Genomic DNA, 22,081 nt, shown 5'->3' with positions numbered 1-22,081 from the left:
CCCCAACATTCTGTGATTCTGTGAACAGTGTGGTGTGTTGTACCAGCTCCCTTCAGCTAGAGAGTGGAATTCAAAGAAATCCTCTTGTATTCTAGAGAATTGATCTTTGTTCTCCTTTTCTGTCATGGTGTGCCTCCCTCCCCAACTCTACAGTGCTCTTCAGAGTATTCCACCAACATTAAAACAAAAATGCAGTTGGATTAGTCTTGATTTCTCAAGATTTAATACTGGTGTATGTGAGGAGGAATATTTGTATGGTTAATGCAAAACGTAATCAACAGGGGCTTAACCTTTGGAGTAGTTGCTGTTGCTGACAGTTTAACGTGTCTGGCACAAGCCCATGGAGTATATACGCTTCCATGGATAGCAGCTGGGTGTTACACCCAAAGTGAAGAACTGCAGTCAGCTGAGTGCGAGAGCTGCGCCATTTGAAAAAAGATTACAAACCACCAGAAAAACTTGATCTTAAAAATAATTTTAAAACCTTGAATAGACGTTGGTTAACTTTCTGAAACTGTTTACTGTTTTTATTAAGTAATTAAAGACATTTTTTTACTAAGAAATGAGATTTAATAGTTTCAAAAATCGATACAAATAGCACGCTCTTCTAAAACTATTAGAAGCTATATTTAACAGAAATACAACTAAAGGAAACTTTAGTTGTCCAATTCCAGATGCTCCTGCAAAAGTCTATTGATGTTGCTTTACTGAAATATATTTTCTTCTGAAATTCATAAGTTTATTTTACTTCCCTTCCCCACAAAAAAATCGTTGGAAGAGAATTAGATGTTTTGCTCACTTTTTAAATCAAGACTGTGTAAAAGAGTGAGCCCTGTGTAAATTATAATCCTACTATATCTCAATTTATGTACATTTTAAAAAAATCTACCTACTCATACTCCAAACTCTTTGATCCATATTTAAAACACACTTTACCTTTTTCCATAAATTTGCCCGCTAGTCCTTAATTTTGTACAGAAATTTTGAGCAGTAGAAGCTGTTCTGATTTTTACATGCGTGCTACAGATGCCAAATAAAATTGTTAGGGAGGTTGTGCCTTGATGTCTGTCTCATAGAGAAGTTGTCCCTTGCACTTGGGTGTGCTGATGAAGTGTCACCCTTTGTCACGATACCACTGGTGGAGCTGCAGTAATGGTGGTGACTGACTCTTGGTTTAGGAGAGGTATGAACATTTTTATTCCCGCTGAGTATTCCAGTTTGTATCAGGTCTACTTCAGAAGAACAGAAATGGTAAATTGGCTTTTTACTCCCTGCACTGAAATACCTTTTACTGTTGCTCTTTCTAGTGGTGATATGAGAGGCAAGTTTTTCAAAGCTTCAGTTGAGACCAGTTGTAAGGGAGAACTTGTATTTCTATAAAGCCTCAAATCTTTATTTTGCTGACTGACTTAATTGTGACAACATATATAAATGGCATATTTGTCTTTCCAGTCTCCTGGCATGATTTGTCAGCTGCTAGGTGTTGAGATGGTTGATGGCAAGGTGTGAAGTCTTGCCGGCAGTCAGTCACTGGTAGATGACGTGTACCTGAGTTCCCTCTTTCTTAAAGCCACACAGAAGTAACCAAATAACCTTTGGAAAGTTAGCTAAAACCTCAAAATGAAGCAGCTCTTTCCACTCCACAACATTTTGGTTGTAATGGAGTTCATTTAGATGTGCTGTAGGAAAAATCTTGCAACTAATCCTGTCTTTGAAGGTACAGCGTATTACAGTCAAAATTTTAATTTGGTTTACAAAAAAGACTAAGATGTGCAGTTTAGAGTGGGAAAGCAATAAATTATTTTTTATCACATCTTCCAATAGAAGAGGACACTTTCATTACTCAGTACACTTTTGGTTTCTTAAAGCATCTTGTCTTGCATAGTTGGAGTTTCACACTATTCATTTACTGTACAAGATGAGGAACTTGCTTTTCTTTGCTGCTATATTTTGTCACTAGTTGGAATATTTTTATTCCTGTTTCTTCTGCTTCGCTGGTATTTTTAGTCAGGAGGTGGCGTCTCTGTGTGCTTCTGTATGACTCTTCTCCTGCGAGCTCCCGTCTGTAAACTGAAATTCCAGGTGTGTTTTAAGAAAATTTATTGACTGTTATTTGGTTCTCAAGTTCTGGTTGTGGTTGGTTATACAGGATTGTGATATTTGGAAGGTGACATCTGAGTTACTGTATTTAGAATTGCTATTTGGACTAAAACTGGTTAGTAGGATAATCTGGAGTGGGAAATGGTGACTCATAAAATGAGATGCAGTTGCCAGTGTGCAAAAGCCTCTGCAGTAACTGTCTGAAAGACTGCTTGGTCATGAAAAAGGATTTTTTTCTTTGTCCTGAAAATTACAGTTCTTTTGAGGAAAGGGGAGCTGAAATCCAAGTCTGATATTCATGATTGTCCGTGCTCACGGCATGACAGTGGTTAGGTAGGTGCATTTTCAGACTACAGATGCAATCTCATCTGGAGCTGCTGGCTCGAGGTTCTGCCAATGCCTCCAGTGTCATACTTAAATAAAATACCAAGTTCTTGCTTCCTTTTGTTTTACTCATGTTTCCTGTGATATTTTTTCATAAGCTTGGAAAATAGTCATCCATGTATTTGGAGACCTGTCTTCAACTTCACACTGATTCAAAGAAAGTTTCTTTGGAAAGTTGCAAGCCCTTCTTAAAATGTGGGGAACCTGGATTTTGTCATGTGTAGATTTTTTTTTTTATTTTTTTTTAATACAAGTCTTTTGAATATTGAAGTCTGTGGAAACATCCAAAACCTATGTCACAAAGCAGGTATTTTATAAAGATCTGAGATCAATTGTGAAAATTGATTTTTCTTTGTTTTTTTTGTTGACCGGTGCCTGGCTGTCAGTGTGTTTATCGGTGCCCTTCCCAGTGAAAAGACAAAAGGTGTTCTGTAGGAAGCAGTCTACATGTTGGAAAGTCATCTTCTGAGAAGACGAGGGGGAAGAGGCCACGCATTTTTCTAGTCTGTTAAAGTCCTACAGCATGGCATAGAGATGCTGTACTTGATCATCCCCCATGGTTGGTTTCATGCCCTCCAACTAGCCTTTCCCCTTGGAGTTATGGGCAGTGCCATTGCTGCTTTCTACTGCTGCAGTCACTGCTGCTGCATGAATGCCAGTTACTGAGATGAAAGTCTGGAGTGGGTATGGTGGTATTGCTCCTTGGGGAGACTGCATCTTAGCTTCTGGCACTAAGGGTGTGACCTCCTAAAGACCAGTGATTGGTAAGACATCCCTGAATTCCCTGGGGTCAGTTTCAGACTGATGAAGCCATCCCTGAGGGCACAGCTGGGCTCCTCCTGGTAGTGGGAGGTGAAGCTGAGAGGTGGTTCTCCCTTTGTGTCCCATCGGTAGGATCATCAGTCTCCCTGGATGGGGTTCGCGGGAGCAGTAGTTGTCCCACCTCCCGTGGTCGAGGTTGGTAATCCAGAAACAGACTTGTGGAATCCATTTTCATACAGATGTATAAGAAGGGATGTTGGATCCATTGTTGCAAGGTCATCTTTGAGTTAAAAATCTATATGTTGTTGTGTAACTTAGGCTGAGCTAAATCAGCCCTAGGAAACTGGAGGTGAAAGTTCTCAGTCATGCTTTGCTCCACAGAGCACAAATTACACTGATGCTCCATTGGGCCAGCTTGCCACCCACACTAAGGAAATAGAAAATTACACTTAAAAATCCTGCAGTTTTGTAAACTCAGTAGATACAGAGGAGATGATTGATCAGTGGGCATTGTAGAAATATGTGTTGTTAGATTTTATTTTAAACAAGAGTTTGGGGTATCAGCACAGGGTTTGTCTGCATTTCTACTGCCTTTGTTGTTCTCTCTCACATTTGACATCATTGTTACTGTGCACATGAAGTTCTTAGCACACACTCATATGTTTCAAGCACATGATGAAAATCTGAAGTATGCAAGGAGTACTTGGATGTTCTCAGTCATGCTTGTGAAATGCTGAGAAGTTGTGAAACCTGTAACAGCAACACGAAATATGTTACATTAAAGATCCTTAAACTGGCTCAAACGGAATCCCTCTGCGCAGCCCTGCTTTGTGTGCACAGCACATGCGCGTGTCTTTGGAGATATCTATAGTAGCAAGATCTGAAAGCTTTGAGCTGGGGTCTTTCATGAGGAAGGACTAGTTTGATTTAATATGAGTCCCTAACAAGGCGATTTGGTGTCTTGCATTTTGGAAGGAATAGTCTTTAGAAATCCAGTTAGTATCTTGCACTTGAGTGCACTGAGCAAGAAAACAATTGTATTGCATTAATTAATGCTCATCTGCTGCTATAACTGGTAATCCATAGTAAGCAGATGAATTGTGGGAGCTCTTATATTTGAAACTTTTAATACAAACCCAGTCTGCTCGTGAAGGTTGTAAAGTGAAGCAAAAGCTAACTCTGCATTCAGATATGATACTTTGTTGCTTAAATGTGGTAGCCAAAAGTTAATGCTAGTTTTTGCCTATGCACCAAGGAGAATGCTTTACTTAAAAAGTACAGTTGAAAACTGTCACCTCCCAAAATTTCAGTGACAAACCCCCCCGCCACGTTTCCAGCACCCAACTGAAGTGACCCACCTAAACTTGCTCCAGTGTTTCCTTTGTCACGCATATGCAGTTCCATAGGCAGTCCCTTAGGGGGAACTGGTGGTATTAGTGGTGATGTTGAGGGTTTTTCAAAGACTTTTCTGTCTGCACTGTTTTCTTCTGAGTAATTGCTGGTGTGTAATTTGTCAATGGGTTCAGGAAGGTTGAGCTGGGAAAGGTTTGCAAGAATGTCTCTTTAAGTTGTACACAGGTTTGAGTTCATCTTTCATCTTCCTTTACTGCTTGAAACACTTGGACAAAAGCAAAGTGCTGCTGCTTATTTCTTCCCTGCAGTTGTTAGTGTTTTCCATCAGTTGCTTGTTCCAGGAATACTACAAAATACTGTGTGGTTTGGAATAATTAAAGCTAACCAGGTATTCCATTTAATGAGGCTGCACAGGACAGAAATTTGGCAATCCAGCAGTGACAATACTTGTCAAATCCAGCAGCTATATTAGCATGGCTCACTACAGTTCAGGTGTGCTTGTAGCTAGTGCAGAGGTCTGTTAGACCTTCCTGCCAAGCAATCCTGGCTGAGCCTTCCATTCCTTTGGGCTCCCCTCGGACTCTCATTTGGTTACAAAGGCTAGCAGAGGTCTCAACCCTGCGATACATGTGTGCAGGGATATTTCTGTGCTTGTTGAGGTAAAGCTTAATTTAAAACTATTTGAATAAAATCTGGTTCTCAATTATCAATTTTTATTTTTTTTTTTTAAGAAGATAAAGTTGCATTTCTTGTGTCCCTGAGCTCTCCTATATCTTCAGGATGAAATCTTTTACAGGCTGTGGATCAATCGGAATATATTTCAGGGAGCACAGGCAGTTTTCAGCTTTCTTATTTTTGTTGACTGCCCCCTCCTATCTGTTTCTCTTCCACCCTTCCTGGGTTGTTTTAACTCTGAGACACAACTAATGGTGTAAGTTGCTGTCTGTCATCTTGCTTTGAAAACCTTTGCTGGAGACTAGGTATGCACTAACCTTTATGTGAAAAACTTCTGAATTCCAGAATGAGACTGTTTCTGAACATCAGGTTTGTGTTTTGGTGATAAATCATTTGCTGCTGAGACTGAGCGTATGATTGGACTCTAACAGTGAAGGTTACAATTTGAAAAGGATAACTAATCAACCTCATAATTCTTACTCATAACACACACAGACTAATTCATAAAATTATTTTCTAACTTAACACAGTTTGGAGGCGATACTTACACTCTTTAACTGCTGTAAAGCTTCTTTGAGCAAGACACAAACTCGTTTGTTTTTAGGAACACTTGTTTCCCCCATTACTGTTTTGATATTAGACCATTGCAGTTTTATGGGACTAAATATTTTTCATATAAAATGTGACATTTCTACGAGTGGACTAATAACATGGTGTTACTTTTCAGCTGTGAATAGCAGAGTGCCCAGTGGCTCCACCAGCTCCTCGCACACTACCGAATCCCCTACGCCTGAGCCTTGTCCGCAGGTATCAAGCAATGTGCCCCCACAGTCGGTGCTCCCTATGTATCCTTCGGTTGACATCGATGCACATGTGAGTAATTGCAGTTGGTTTTGAGTGGATTTACTTTCTGATAAGTTCTGAAAGGAAAAAAAAAATTATCTAGTATTGTCTTAAAAATATTAAAGTTCTCTTAAAATATTTTTAATTTCTGAATGTCTGCTTCTCTTTCTTCCCAACCATGAAGACTGAAAGTAATCATGACACTGCTCTGACCCTTGCATGTGCGGGAGGTCATGAAGAACTTGTATCTGTACTGATAGCACGTGGTGCCAATATTGAACACAGAGACAAGAAGGGTAAGCTAAAACAATATGACCATGAATTACAACTTGAAACAGTAAATTTAAAATTGGGATTTGGGTTTCCTTGCTTTAGAATATTGCCAAAGCTTGCAAAAATGTGAATTGCATTCTTGCGCTTCATGTAGAAATAATGGCCATATAAAGCCAGTGAGGTTGCATGCCTTTCTATCTGTATTTTTGAAAAGAAGTGCATCTGAGTTGTATCTTAAGCAGACTTGAAAAATGTGAAGCACTTCTGTCCTTACAATTCACCATCTATGAAAGACCTTAGCATACTAGATAGAGTGGCTAATGGGTGTAAATGGCTCATGAAGCTGATGGGAAGTAGTTGTCAGGTTGTGTATCATACTGTTCCCAATAAGAGTCAACAAAACCTCAAATCTTTTAGAGCTGAGAAAACAAAACTACCATGCCTCGCTCCTTGGAAGTCACATTGACCACTGGAAACAAGCAGCATGCGCAGTGCAGATGTGTTCATTTGCTGGAGCTTTATTACATAGGAATTAAATGGAAAGCCATGACTTAAAGCCACATAAAGAGATGAACTGGTTGGAACTGAAACAAAACTGATTAGTGCAAGTAGTGTATAGGTTTCTTTTGAAGAGCCTTTAATTATATTTGTCTGGAATCAGAGCCTAGATCTGTCAGGGTCAGAAGAGGGCTAGGAAAGGGTCTGAGATTGTGGCCTATACCACGAAAGATATGTCTGATCAATAGAAGTGAATTAACCCTTTTGTGCAGTTCTGCTCCTTAATAATACTTTTGAGATTCTCAAGGTTGGTTTTAACATGATCTCTTGTTACCAGGTTTTACGCCTTTGATTCTGGCTGCAACTGCTGGACATGTTGGTGTGGTGGAAATTCTTCTAGACAAAGGTGGGGATATAGAAGCACAGTCTGAGCGCACAAAGGATACTCCACTTTCGTTGGCATGCTCCGGTGGACGCCAAGAGGTACAGACATATCTAGCCTCAGTGGGTTTGAATTGTTTTTTGTAGGTAGGGGGTTTTTTGTGCAGTTTTGTTGTTGTTGATGATGGTATAATAAATCATCCTTTTTCTGGAAGGTTTTTAACATATATAAGTGTAGCTAATTTCACAGAATCGTAGGGGTTGGAAGGGACCTCAGGAGATCATCCAGTCCAATCCCCCTGCCAAAGCAGGTTCCCTTCAACAGGTTGCACAGGAAAGTGTCCAGGTGGGTTTTGAACATCTCCAGAGATGGAGACTCCACAACCTCTCTGGGCAGCCTGTTCCAGTGCCCCAACACCCTCACAGTAAAGAAGTTTTTCCTTAAGTTTGTGTGGAACTTCCAGTGTTCCAGTTTGTGCCCACTGCCCCTTGTCCTGTCACTGGGCACCACCAAAGAAGCCCGGCCCCATCCATTTGGGCCCCACACTTCAGGACTTTATAGACATTGATAAGATACCTCTGAGTCTTCTCCAGGCTGAAGAGTCCCATCTCTCTCAGCCTTTCCTCACACAGGAAATGCTCCAGGCCCCTCATCATCTTTGTGGCCCTTTGCTGGACTCTCTCCAGAAGATCCCTGTCCCTCATAGTACTCCAGATGTGGCCTCACCAGGGCAGAGTAGAGAGGGAGGAGAACCTCCCTCAACCTGCTGGCCACGCTCTTTTTAATGTACCCCAGGATACTGTTGGCCCACCAGGACACCTAGGTCCTTTTCCTCAGAGCTCCTTTCCAGCAGGTCAGCCCCTAACCTGTACTGGTGCCTGCAGTTATTCCTCCCCAGGTGAAGGACCCTCCACTTGCTCTTGTTGAACCTCATCAGGTTCCTTTCCACCCAACTCTCCAGTGTGTCCAGGTCTCGCTGAATGGCAGCACAGCCTTCTGGTGTGTCAGCCACTCCTCTCAACTCCGTATCATCAGCAAACTTGCTGAGGGTGGACTCTAGCCCTTCATCAAGGTCATTGATGAAGATGTTAAACAAGACCAGACCCAGTACCGACCCCTGCGGAACACCACTAGTTACAAACCTCCAACTAGATTCTATGCTGCTGATGGCAACCCTCTGAGCTCTGCCAGTCAGCCAGTTCTCAGTCCACCTCACCATCCACTCATCTATCCCATACCTCCTAAGCTTTGCTGCAAGGATGTTGGGGACAGTATAAAAAGTTTTGCTGAAATCAAGGTAGACAGCATCCACTGCTTTCCCCTCATCTACCCAGCTGGTGATGACATCATAGAAGGCTCCCAGATTTGTCAGGCATGATTTCCCCTTAGTGAAACCATGTTGACTACTCCTGACAACCTTATTTTCTTCCAGTTGCTTAGAGATGGTATCAAGAATAAGTTGCTCCATCAGTTTCCCAGGGATGGAGTTGAGGCTGTCTGGCCTGTAGTTGCCCTTTTTGAAGACTGGACTGACACTGGCTATCCTCCGTTCTTCAGGCACCTCTCCTGTTCTCCAAGACTTCTCAAAGATAATAGAGAGCAGTTTATCAATCAATTCCGCCAGCTCCTTCAGCACTCGTGGGTGCATCCCATTGGGGCGCATGGATTTGTGTGTATTGATTTTGTTTAGGCTGTCTCTGATCAGTTTTTCCTTGACTAAGGGGAAGTCTTGTCTCCCCAGATTCTCTTTCTTCCCTCTAGCATCTGGGATTCCTAAGCATCAGTTTTAGTCGTAAAGACTGAAGCAAAGAAGGTGTTCAGTATCTCTGTATTCTCAGTGCCCTGTTACCAGGGCACCCATCTCATTCAGCAGCGGGCCCACATTTTCCCTAAGTCTTCCTTTTGCTACTGACATATCTAAAAAAGCTGGTTTTGTTGTCCTTTACCTCCTTTGTCAGATTCAGCTTCAAGTGGGCCTTAGCCTTCCTAGTTGCATCCCTGCAGGCCCTGACCACATTCCTATATTCCTCCCAAGTAGCTAGACCACTTTTCCACATTTCATAGACCTTCTTCCCTTTGAGATTTTCCATGAGCTCCTTGCTCATCCACGCAGGTTTCCTGCCACTCTTGCCTGATTTCTTTCTCTTAGGGATGCACCAGTCTTGGGCTTGGAGAAAGTGGTATTTGAATGTTAACCAACTCTCTTGGGCCCCCTTACCTTCCAACACTTTAGCCCATGGGATACTCCCAAGTAGGTCCTTGAAGAGGTTAAAGTTGGCTCTCCTGAAGTCCAAGGTTACAACTCTACTCACTGGCTTACATCTTCCACACAAGATCCTGAACTTCACCAACTTGTGGTTGCTGCAACCCAGGCTGCCCCCAACCTTCACATCCCCAACCAACCCTTCATAGATAGTAAGAACACAGTCTAGAACCACACCTCTCCTCGTTGGCTCTTCCACCACCTGTGTCAGAAAGTTGTCCTCCACACATTGCAGGAACCTCTCAGACTGTGTGTCTGGCCGTTTTTCTTTTCCAGCAAATATCAGGGTGATTGAAGTTCCCCCATGAGGACCATAAGTTGTCCTCCACACATTGCAGGAACCTCTCAGACTGTGTGTCTGGCCGTTTTTCTTTTCCAGCAAATATCAGGGTGATTGAAGTTCCCCCATGAGGACCATAGCCTGCGATCTTGAGGCTGCTTTCAGCTGCCTGGCAAAGGCCTCATCAACCTCCTCACCCTTATCAGATGGCCTGTAGTAAACACTCACAACAATGTCACCTGTGTTAGTCCGCCCCTTAATTCTCACCTATAAGCTCTCCACTCATTCATCATCCCTCTCCAGGTGGAACTGGATACATTCCAGGTGCTCTCTCACATAAAGGACAACTCCACCATCCATCTTGCTGACCTATCTCTCCTAAGGAGGATATAACCATCCATGACAGCATTCCAGTCATGTGAGCTGTCCCACCATGTCTCTGTGATTGCAGTGAGGTCATGGCCCTGTGGCCACACACAGGTCTCTAGTTTTTCTGTTTACTCCCCATGCTGTGTGCATTGGTATACAAACACTTAAGGAGACGAGAAGTGAGGAGAGTGTCCAGGTGTCCCCAGGGGGATGCAAGAAGATCCCCTGTCGTTCTGCACACCCTTGACATGACTGACCTTCTGGCTCCAGTCATGGGAGGCAGCTAAGGAAGATTTGTTACTCTGACAGTTGGTCTGTCCCATTCCCCAGTCTACTGCAGTGGCTTGAGCATTGCTGCTTTGGACCCCACCTCCCAGTTTTTCAGTTTAAAGCCTGCCTTACTAGGCTAGCCAACTTGCTGCCAAAGATTGCCCCACCTCTTCTAGACAGGTGGATCCCATCCCTCCCTAATAGATTATAATCTGTGTAGAAAGTTCCATTATCATAAAAACCAAAACCCTGGCAGGTTGTTGCTGACACCAGCCACATAGTCAGGAGTTTATGTGCATTATACGTTTATTTCTGGCTTCCCTCCCTCCTCCACCAGGCAGAATGGTGATAACTTTGGCACCAATGTTTTTCACTTGCCTACCCAGGGCTTTATAATCTCCCTTGATTCTGTCCATCTTCTGCCTTGTAGTGTCATTGGTGCCCACATGAAAGATCAACAGAGGATAGTGTTCTGTTTCTTTGACATGCTGTGGGACCCTCACAGCACTGTCCCAGATCGTGGCTCCCAGAGGCAGCAGACCTCTCGAGACTCCCTGTCAGACCAGCAGCCTTGGTGCCTTTTAACAGGGAGTTGCACACTGCAAGCACCCTGTGTTTCTTTTTTTGGTATCTGCTGCAGGGTGCCGGTGCAGTTACTTCCTGCAGATACTGGCCCTGTGTGTTAAGGCGTGCAAGAGCTTCAAACCTGGTTTTGGTGGTGATGGTGGAGGATGGGGACTGAGGTGGAGCCCTGCTTTTCCCGGTCACCAAAAACCAAGGTGCCTCTATCACAGTGTTGTCCCCTAGTGGGCCGCGGTCTCTCTCCTTTAGATCCCCCTAAATCCTGGCTCCGCAGATCCCTGCTCCACTCAGGATGCGCCTGCAGTGGGTTTGAGCTCCCGCAAAGACTTTGTCTTTTCCTTTTCCCAAGAGGAAAGGCAATTCATGCTTTTCTCTTTTGGCTGTCCCAGTTTCGTTAGCTAATGGCTGTTACAGCTTGTGGTCATTCTTCTCTCAATGTACCCTGGCAAGATAAGTACTTTTGTGAGGGAGGCAGAGGTGTTTAACAAATTACTTTATTCACTGAACACTTCCCTTGTGCATCCTTCCCTCTCTCAAAACTAAAACGACCAGTGCAGGCGCACAAGGACAGGAGCTAGAATTTTGTGTTGGCAGTACCTGGTTTTAGTGGTGATGTGCTGGGCTGTTAAGTGCAGATGCAATGCAGGGCACGTTATACTCGTCTCCAAAGGATGTTCCAGTTTTCTCTCAGCTTTTTTTTTCCCCCTTTTGTTCAAATAAGATTTGTTAAATCCTTCCTACTTTAAGAAGAAAATTAACTCTATCCTAGCAAAACCAGGACAGTCATGCACATAAAAGCTTAGAAGATGACATAGAGGTGGCAAAGGGCTCTGTACCAGATACGGGAGTGGTAAGTTTTAGAACTTGTAAGGATTAAAACAGTTGGCCCAAATTGGAAAGTTTCCACTTTGACTTTTGAATTGCAGCTCTTTAACAGTAGAAGTGCTGCTCACAAATAAAAGGAGAGATCGGTGTGGCCTATGACAGCATTACTTATTGAACTACTTAAGTCTTTGGTTCTTCCTCTATTTTTTTTTTTTCCTTATGTCAGAATCTACCCCTTAAATCTTTCTGGTTTAGCAGCTTGTGAGGCAGCCTTTTTTCTGGCTTATTTGAAAATCACCTAGCCTATGTTACTAGTAAAATGAGGCCCAGTAAAGTGCAGTACACCACCAGAAATGTTTTAAATTTTCCCCCTTAGGTTTCTCTTAAGCAGATTCTCATAGCGGAGAGAAGACCTTCCTTGTGCTTGTTCCATTAACATCAGTTGATCTGGTTTTTACTATGTGTTTTGTTGGAAAGACCATATAATACAGATGGTCAAACTTGACTCAAGTGTCATTTGAATTTAAGTTGTGGGAGTTTCTGAAAGAGAAGCTCAAACAGTGTGAGACGTTATGGGAGTGGGATAGATCCCTTGTTTGCAAACAGAAGGAGCTTCACTTTAAAGCCTTGCATTTTAGATTAGGTAAAAATAATCTTTCTGGAAGACAAGTGCTGCACTGCTCTAACCCACACAGATGAGCTGGTGTTACTAAGTCTGTACAGTTACTAAGTCTGTACAGCACATATGTAAAAGTAAAGCAAAAGAGGATAGAGGATTTCCTGTAGAATTTTATCTATTGACAATGGAAAATGGTAGCATACTGGAAGGTTTGAATGTGATAACATCCTTTCAGTCCTGGATAGCAAAGGTCACAAAATTTTAATATGCGTGCTGTCTTTTCAGGTTGTTGATTTGCTCTTGGCCCGGGGAGCAAATAAAGAACATAGGAATGTGTCTGATTATACGCCATTAAGCCTTGCTGCGTCTGGTGGCTATGTTAATATCATCAAGATTCTTCTCAATGCTGGGGCAGAAATTAATTCAAGGTAACTATGTGCGATGGATGAAGCGCAGTATAGCACAGACACTCCGTTGTTGGCTAAGTACTGAGGCACGGGCTGGAATCTCCAGTGCTTTCAGACCTTCTTGCAACCTTTCTACACGGATATTATCCTTAATGTTCACATTATTGTAGTGCTTTTAAGTTGCCTTTCGTTATCACAAACTTCATCTCCATTATACCTAAATTTTAAGAGGTTATTATGATTTGCAAACCTATTCCTTCCCTTTCCCTTTTCCACCATTCTAGAAGTCAAACTGTTTTCTATAGAACCAGGTAAAGGAACCAGCCAGAGGCCTCGGGACAGCTCTATGTGTGTGTTTGAAGAGATCTTTTTCAGTAAGAGGAACAGATTTACACAGCTGTGTCTCTTAAGCCTCCTCTTTATTAATTTTAAGAAAACTTACATTTATGCTATCACTAGAGAAATTAAAACTGCACCTGTGCTAGAAGCATGTTTTTCTGAATGAATCAGATGCACCCTTGATTTTTAGTGTATGTAGTTTGACTTATGTGTGCTTCAGCCATCTGAACGTCTAAAAGGTGAAATTTATTTTCCTTGTTTATAAATTGCAGTTGTCTATTGCATGTAGATACTCTGATGGTTTCTCCTGATCAAATAAAAAATGCTAGTATTTTAGGTCAGTGTCTATATTTGTGTATATTATATGTTCCTTTTTGGCTTACAACAAAACATTTTGTTCCTCTTAGATATACTTACAATTCCCAGAGCTTTCCTCTGGTTCTGGGAACTGCAGTTTGTTTCTTTCCCTTTAGGACTGGGAGTAAGCTAGGTATTTCTCCTCTGATGCTGGCTGCTATGAATGGCCATGTACCTGCCGTGAAACTATTGCTTGATATGGGTTCTGATATTAATGCTCAGATTGAGACCAACCGGAATACAGCTCTCACCTTGGCCTGTTTCCAAGGCCGAGCAGAGGTGGTCAGTCTGCTTTTGGACAGGAAGGCCAATGTCGAGCACAGGGCAAAGGTACGTATGTGTATCGCCTTTCCTTACGACTTGCTTCTAACAGGTAATTTTTCTGAGTTGTCAAGTTTCTTCAAATTTTCCTGTTACTTTGAGCCTCTCTGAGCTTTATTAAGTCAGAGGACTTATTAAATGTTCTGAAATAAGGTGTGTGTTTGTTTTTTAAATAAAAGCATCAATGATTATGACTTTTTTGCATTAGGGAAGAGCTGACTCGTCCTTCTGAGTTCATAATGACACTTAGATTGACTCTTGTTCTGTAGTACTGAGAAACTTCTCAGGTTTACACTTGATGTGATACTCATTAACAGAATAGATAAGTTACATATTTTTGCATATGAGTGAAGTCTAGGCAGGAAGAGAATAGTGTTGCTTATAGCGATTCTCATACAGAACAGATTTCTTGTCTACAACAGAAGTAGTGCAGTCAAACTTTATAAAGCTTTTACGTTGCTGTGGAACCTGTGGCTTCAGTACTGTGACTTTCTGTGCCTCTGAAATGCTCCACAGGTCCCATCCTTTGGTACTCTGGGACAGCTTTGTGTCTCCTGCCATAAAGCAAGCTTAAAGCTTGTGTAGACAGCCAGACTGATTTTCCCAGCACAAAGGAATTTTTGGTAACTCCTAAGGCTGCTGAAATAATTGTTGTGTCTGTCTACCCTGCCTGCTTCTGGAATGACTGTGGCTGGAGAAAAGGGGATATGGATAAAAGCCAGCTCTCAAATGGTCAGTTGGGCGTGTTAGCAGCTGGTATTAGTTTATTTAACAGTCTAGCCTGGCAACTAAGTTGGGCCCAGATCAGTCTCAGCACTAAGGGAGGCTAGAGAAAAGCTATAAAGCCAGTTTCTGAGCATTTTCATAGAAACACTTGCGTCTTCATTTGGATCTGTTCTAACCTCTGTTTTAGAGATCCTGTTGTAAACTTTGCTTTTGCTGTTGAGACAGGTATCTGGTGGTACTTAGTCAACAGTTTGCCTGGGTTTGTATAAATCAAAGCCCAAGAGCATTTGTGGGGTTTTGTTTTGGTTTCGTGGGGTTTTTTTGTTTTGTTTTAATTGTTGTTTTGGGGGGTTTTTTTGAGAGACTGCTTGAAGTTAGGCTCCTAAACTAAATACAGGCAGCTAAATAAAAAATCTAATTTCCTTCCGTAGAAATCATTTATGTCTTATCCAAAGTATATTTTCAGGCTGTGTAACTCATTCTCTTTGCACAGACTGGGCTTACACCTCTGATGGAAGCAGCTTCAGGAGGATATGCAGAGGTTGGAAGGGTTCTCCTTGATAAAGGAGCAGATGTTAATGCTCCACCTGTGCCTTCCTCAAGAGATACAGCTTTAACAATTGCAGCAGATAAGGGTCACTACAAGTTTTGTGAGCTCCTGATTAATCGGTAAATTATTTCTTCTCTCTAGTGGCACGTTTGTTCTGTAACTGTGTTCCTCTGTAGCAAGGGTGCCCTTGCTTACATTGCCTCGTGCGTCTGAGAGGAAAGGGAATGGGAAACTTTGGAAGTAGGATGTTGTATCTGTTCTCTACTCTCCAGGGTAATCCTGGAGTATCCTGCTGCTCCAGTGTTAATTAAGCTAAGCGGGCAGCTGGGACCAGAGGTGAGCAAATGGTGTCTGGCTTGGCAACTCTGTTGTCTGTGTATTAATCCAGCAGTTCCCACATGAGCATCTCCTCACTGTCACTTGAGGGGCAAAGGCTGGAAGTAGCTCTTGAGCTCTTCAAGCGTAACCCTACGAACTGCTAAAATCTCAGGGGGCTTCTTCGTCCTGTGGGTAATCACCACCTTAATGATAATTTAAAGGACACGTGGTTGCTAGTTGCATAGGTGTGGTGCAGTAGGCTTGCATGAGGTGAGTGTTCATTTCTGTACGGGAATTTTAAATAATTCCTGTGTCACTACATTGTGACTTAAACAGCAGATTTCAGGGACAGAATTTCTCTAGCCACTGGATTTCAGTTATTAAAGTTATATATCAAATTATACTCTGATTTTTCGTTGTCTTACTCCCTGACTTCCACCTGTACTCGTACCCTGTTTCACTCGATTACACTTGTACTTTTTTAGAGGAGCACATATTGATGTTCGTAACAAGAAAGGAAACACACCTCTGTGGTTGGCAGCTAATGGTGGTCACTATGATGTGGTTCAGTTGCTTGTGCAAGCAGGAGCAGATGTGGATGCTGCAGATAATCGGAAAATTACACCTCTTATGTCAGCGTTTCGCAAGGTAGGAGACCAACTTGATTTTATGTTTCAATGCTAAATGTTTTCAAATTGAAGTTTCTCATTTGGTCTTAAGTCTTGAATGCTTGGTTTTCAAAGAATCAAATATAATACAGGAAAATTACTATTTTGATAAAATGCCTACTTTAAAGAAATCATATTCTGTGTAGTTCACACAGATACAGTTTTTGACAGGTAAAAAACTTTGTTCCTTAAACCATGTTAACTTTATTATTTCCAGTTACACACTGTCCAAAAACTTTCACTGTTTGAGATTTCACTGTCTTGAGATTACCACAGTGCCCTCTAAATTTCTGCAGATTATATTGCTTATTTCAGTCCTGCTTTTAAGAAGAACAAAAGATTGGTCTGTAATAAGCTGTCCTGATTCCTTTGTGCTTCTGTTCTGTTCCTAATTTGTCATTCAGTGGGATATTTTGGATCATAGGCTCTTTTGTCACTGTGTTTTCTTCTTGACAGGAAGAACATTGCTTTGTGATGGTTTAATCACTTGTGTTGTTGGATGCAAGGAGCATAGCTATAGCAGAGGAATTTATTAACTAACGCTGCTTTGCCTTTAACAAAATATCAAATAAGTATACAGCTTTTTTGACAAACAGCAATAGTGAGCATGCCACTGCTGTCCCTTCCTTGGACTTGGTCCTTGTACTTGAAAATAAGAAATGTGGGAGAGTTTGTCTGTGCCACCACGATGGAGAACAGCAGGCATGCTGTCAACAGGGGATAAACAGTAGTAACTACCTTTCTTCCTAAACAGCAGCCTACCAGAAATGTTCTTGCTTATTGTTAGTCTTTTGCATTGGATATCAAGCTTGTATTTTGATTATGAACGCTGATAATGGTATACAAGAGATTAGAATTTTCTTTGCTCTTACAGGGGCATGTGAAAGTAGTTCAGTTCCTGGTGAAAGAAGTTAACCAGTTTCCTTCAGACATTGAATGCATGCGATACATAGCGACGATAACTGACAAGGTGAGTTTAACTTTGGGAAAAGACGCTGTCCCTTATTTTCAGGGAAAATATACATGAGAAATTCTTAAGTGTTCAAAAACTGAATGTACGTGGTTGCTGATGTTTGATTCAGAAGTTTGTGCATATCTCCTTTTTAATACAGAACTTTAAAAACTAAATCCATGTTTAGGTCTTGTTCTGTTAAAACAGTTTGTCTGTTTATGAATACAGGGAAGCTAATCTCATGTTTGTAGAGCAAGCCTCACTCCTTCATTTTAGTTTATTATGGAGGTAGTAAGACAAGTTTGCATTCCAGGACCTGTTGAAAAAGTGTCACCAGTGCGTGGAGACAATTGTGAAAGCTAAAGACCAGCAGGCTGCAGAAGCAAATAAGAATGCAACTATATTGCTGAAGGAGCTAGACCTGGAAAAAGTGAGTAGAGAATTGCTGTTGTGTAGCATAATTGTTTGAACTATGTATTAATTTGTAGGTTGCATTTCCTGTTGGTGCTTCTTGGGACAGTAGTTCTTCATGCTGTGACTGTATGTGCTTTCCTTCCTCTAATATACAAAAAGTGAAGCGTATACTGAAGGTGGCAAATTAGAACTGACTTCTGCTCCAACCATGCCATTGGCATTTTTAGGAGAGTTTGGACTTGGCAATAGTTCCCTTAGGTAGCAGGTCTTGTGCATTACTTTAGTGCAGAGGACATGTGAATAAAGGAGGTCTTCCAGTCTCTGTGGTGTCATACATGCTATATGTTGTGTAAGATGTAGTCTGTAAGCATTTCATGCACTTCTACTCAGTGTTACAAAGGAGAACCTACAAGCTGCCTGATGAGCTCTCTGGAATTGAGCAGATAGTGGGGAAAATCAACTTATCCCTCACAGAGAATATTGTGAAGTGTCCCAGAGTGATGCAGACACTTTTTAAGCAGTCTTAATGGGCTCTCTTAATGGAGGTTCTTACAATCTGACAAACAAGTTCAATATTAGTTTATTGAATTTTCCAAGTTGCTGACTTGTTAAACACCTGCTGTGCAAAGCTACAGTATAGCGTGGTTAACTTCTCTGATTCCATATATTTTAAAAAGTGGTTAAAATGATAGCAGCTTTTTCTGTCAAATACTCTGGTAGATCTTTTTAAATCAAAAATGTGAATGTTGCTGCAAAAATATTAATGAGGTTATTAAATGTTTCTTGAGAAAAGACTGAGATGATGAGAGATTTTGCTGGTTTTCTGGTAAAATTGTATTTTTGTAATACCTCTGTTTTGATTGTTATTTTGTGTCATTCCTTAGAGATTTTGAGACCATCTAATCCTGGTGTTCCGTAAGGTCTGCCCAGTTTTTGTGTAATGATTCACTACGTGACAAAGTAGTAGTTCATCTTGCTCTCTCCTTTCTCCCTCCACCCAGATTTCTAATTTATATTTATTTATAAGTATATATTATTTATAAATTATAAGTATAATTTAGTCTGTGTGAAAATGTTTAAATATGGATCCTTTTCTCCTACATAGTCAAGAGAGGAGAGCAGAAAACAAGCTCTTGCAGCTAAAAGGGAGAAAAGAAAGGAAAAGAGAAAGAAGAAGAAAGAGGAACAAAAGAGAAAACAAGAAGAAGATGAAGAAAACAAGCCTAAAGAAACTCTGGAACTGCAAGAAGATGATGATGAAGAAGAAAATGATGATGAAGGTAAAGAACAGGTGTTTCTTATGAGCAAGGTATTTGTGGGGGTGCTTTTTTTTTAACCATTTAGGTCAGGGCATCTGTTTGAAAGCTGGCTTCTCTGGTACTGTGACACTGTTACATAGTTTCTGCCCTGCTTCTTCCCCCTGCAGTCAGTGTTCCTGGCAAGACTCCTTTGTTCACATTTTTCCCCTCCTTTGTTCTCCAAAGTCTTTCACTCTTGTAGGGTTTACAGCTGAATGCGAGGCGAATAATCTGACAGCTCAGCCAGGAGCATAACTTTGGCTGCAGTGTCTTCAGTGAGGGCACTGGTTTCTGTTTTTTGGGTTTTGATTGTGTATCAACTGTTTTTCTTTCAGTGGAGCAAGAAGTTCCTATAGAGCCTCCTAGTGCAACTACCACAACTACAATTGGAATTTCTGCGACTTCAACTACTTTCACAAATGCCTTTGGGAAGAAGAGAGCTAATGTGGTGACTACCCCCAGCACAAATAGAAAAAATAAGAAAAATAAAACAAAAGAGACTCCTCAGAATATGCAGATAATTTTGCCAGATCAGCATATATCTCTAGCACAGCAAAAAGCAGATAAAAATAAAATAAATGGAGAGCCAAGAGGTGGTGGTGCAAGTGGAAATAGTGATTCTGATAACTTGGATAGCACAGATTGCAATAGCGAAAGTAGCAGTGGAGGTAAAAGCCAAGAGTTGAACTTCACAATGGATACCAATTCCTCTGATCGGCGCTATGCCTCATTGCTTATCCCCTCTCAGGAAGAAAAAAGTAGTGCCTCAGCTTCAAAAACACCAACAAGGTGAGGCTGCTGTGTTGCTTCCCTATTGTTTCACAGGTTTTTACCTCTTCCAGTGTAAACTTTCTGTAGCTTAAGCTTTACACCAGCTGGTACATTCCCAAAGTCTTGAGAGATGAGTTTGCTCACTTGTGTAGCTATTAAATAATACTGTCAAGTTTGTTGAACGCAACGTCTTTAAAGTGGTAAAGGTAAGATTTTTTTGGCATTGCTTGGCTAGTTTTTAATACTACTTTAGCAAAACAGCCAGTTTTCTTTCTGAGCTATTTAAGCATCCATATTGCATTGCCAACTTTATAAGAATAGATTTTAAAGTGAGTATGCTGTGAATTTAAAAAGGAAGTGCCAGCTTTACTTATAATCTATTTAGAGAAGTGGTTTCATTATCTTCTAATTGTTTTATGGTTTCATCATTAACTGATTTGAATTGCAATCTCTTTGTTTTAAGGAGGGAAGAAGCTGATGACTCTGAGCACTTCAACTGCCAGGTTGATGGCCAGTTTGATTTAACCTTGTCAAGCCAGAGGTGAGAGTCAAAAGAACTTGGTGAATGTACAAGGGCCATATGAATGGTTTGGAAGATCATTCAGTTGCCAGGAAGTCAGCTAATAACTTCTACAACACCAGGTTCTGAATAGGTCATTGATCTGAATCAAAAAGCTTAGATCCTATCTGAATTAGTAATCTTTGCTTATTTTTATGTGTAAGTAGTATGAGTCTGATCCTCTATAGTTTTCTTTTTCCTTTTCTTTTCCTGCATTAAGGGAGGGGAGAGGGTATGGGATTGATCTACACAACACATGGCTGACTGAGAACCCAGCTTCCATAAGAATGCAAACTTCATGGGTTCAAAAAGGGCAGCAAGCGAGAGGGCTGTGGCCAAAACTCTGTGTGATTGTGCCTCAAAAGTGATTGAGGCACTTGTCTGGGAATGGAAAGAGAGTCAGGATTTTCTTTTTTCTTTTTTTTTTTTCCCAGATTAAAGTTAGGAGCAGAATGAGTGGATTTGTCAGCCCTTGTGGTTGCAGTGTGTGTGTGTTTTGGATTACCCTTAGGAATTTTAGAAATTGGATTTTCTCTACATTCTGTTTAATGAACATAAGTTGTTTCTGTCTTGGACCTTTCATCCAAGGTCTCCTACGAAAGCCTTGGAATCCAGTGCAGTTCACCGCAGCAGTATGCAACTAAATGCATACTTCTTTGTTGGAAGCAGTGCTTCTGTTAGATAAAGTACACCTAAGAAACATGGCAGTATATAAATATCAAAATGGGACTAGTACATTTGATTAACTTCTGCAGGTGCCCGTTGGCTCTTGCACTAGGCAGACTTTTATCTGAAAATAATTTCTAAACTTGTTTTTCCTGAATTCCTCTTCTCTTTAGTCATAGACATGCCAATAACAAGGCTATTGTAATTGAAACTTAAACTCAGACTTAGTAAGAAAGTGACATTATTACCGAAATACCTTTTCTTTAAAAGCTATTCAAAAAGGAGAACACAGTATAGACACGTAATTGGATGTGCCTAAGTGGCTGTGTACTGCCTATTATAAACTATTTTAATCTGATGTCCTTAGTGCTTCTGGTATTACTTCATTCAGTTTAGCACTCCACTCTTTGGAGGAAGGTTATAGACTGTGGAGTAAAAGGTAGAAAACTACCTGTGAAGTCACACAATGGTTGTTGCAGGTAGGAAATAAGAAAGAAAACAGTTCATGCTAGTAGTTCTAAGCTGCTAGCTGAAGAAATGTATACTGTAATGCTGTCATTTTATTTTGTAATTTGTAATTTGTAATTGACAAATTTCTATTCCCAGACTTGATGGTGAAGGTCCTTCAAATTCTCTGTCAACTACTTATAAGCCTGTATCCCTGCCTCTGTCCTCTCCAAATGTAAAGCTGAATCTGACTAGTCCAAAAAGAGGTCAGAAAAGAGAAGAAGGCTGGAAAGAAGTGGTTAGAAGGTAAAGACTTTAATTCTATGTTTTAAATCTGTCTGTGAGTTTTTTAGCTTGTAAATTTTTCTCAAATACAGAATGTCCAGCAAGCTTATTTCTTACTTAATTGTATAACTACTTTATAACAAAATCTACCCCCCTTACTCTTGCAGTGCTGTGAAAACAAATTGCAGTCCTGATTTGTAGTAACTCCTTGCTAACTTAACATCAATGTGACGTGAACATTGTATTTGGCACAAAGGTTTTCTTTCCCTGTGTCTCCAGTGGAGTAAAGGATGGTGGGGATAAGATAAAAGGAGGAGGAAGCAGATGGCAGTGAAAAGCTCCTACAACAGATGATCGCACAGTAACTAAAGGCAGGATGGTTAATCTCTTCAAGGCTAAAATTCATTGTGCTTTGGGTGGTGACCTTGATCACTGATTCCATGGAAAATTCTGTCACCTTAAATTGAATGTTAGAGGTGCAATTAGATTTAAAGATTGGCCTTTTATGATGGGGTTACAACATTG

The 22,081-nt window shown here is 41.1% G+C and overlaps 1 protein-coding gene across 1 annotated transcript; it reads left to right on the top strand.

The window, feature by feature from the left end:
* Positions 1–6,001: 6,001 nt before the first annotated feature.
* Positions 6,002–21,577, top strand: LOC104520104 (ankyrin repeat and KH domain-containing protein 1; the record flags this gene model as incomplete). Its single annotated transcript, XM_029085627.1, has 14 exons — positions 6,002–6,147; positions 6,302–6,413; positions 7,226–7,371; positions 12,764–12,906; positions 13,698–13,911; positions 15,122–15,297; positions 15,982–16,144; positions 17,039–17,134; positions 17,430–17,546; positions 18,636–18,659; positions 18,753–18,810; positions 19,164–19,617; positions 20,063–20,140; positions 21,431–21,577. Coding segments are annotated over 14 exons (2,074 nt in total), but the record flags the coding sequence as incomplete, so codon positions are not given.
* Positions 21,578–22,081: the final 504 nt, after the last annotated feature.

Source organism: Antrostomus carolinensis, unplaced genomic scaffold, assembly GCF_000700745.2.
Source record: "Antrostomus carolinensis isolate BGI_N321 unplaced genomic scaffold, ASM70074v2 scaffold6436, whole genome shotgun sequence".
NCBI classification, from domain to species: domain Eukaryota; kingdom Metazoa; phylum Chordata; class Aves; order Caprimulgiformes; family Caprimulgidae; genus Antrostomus; species Antrostomus carolinensis.
Note: the sequence above shows the minus strand (reverse complement) of the source record. Positions and strands in the feature narration are given on the sequence as shown.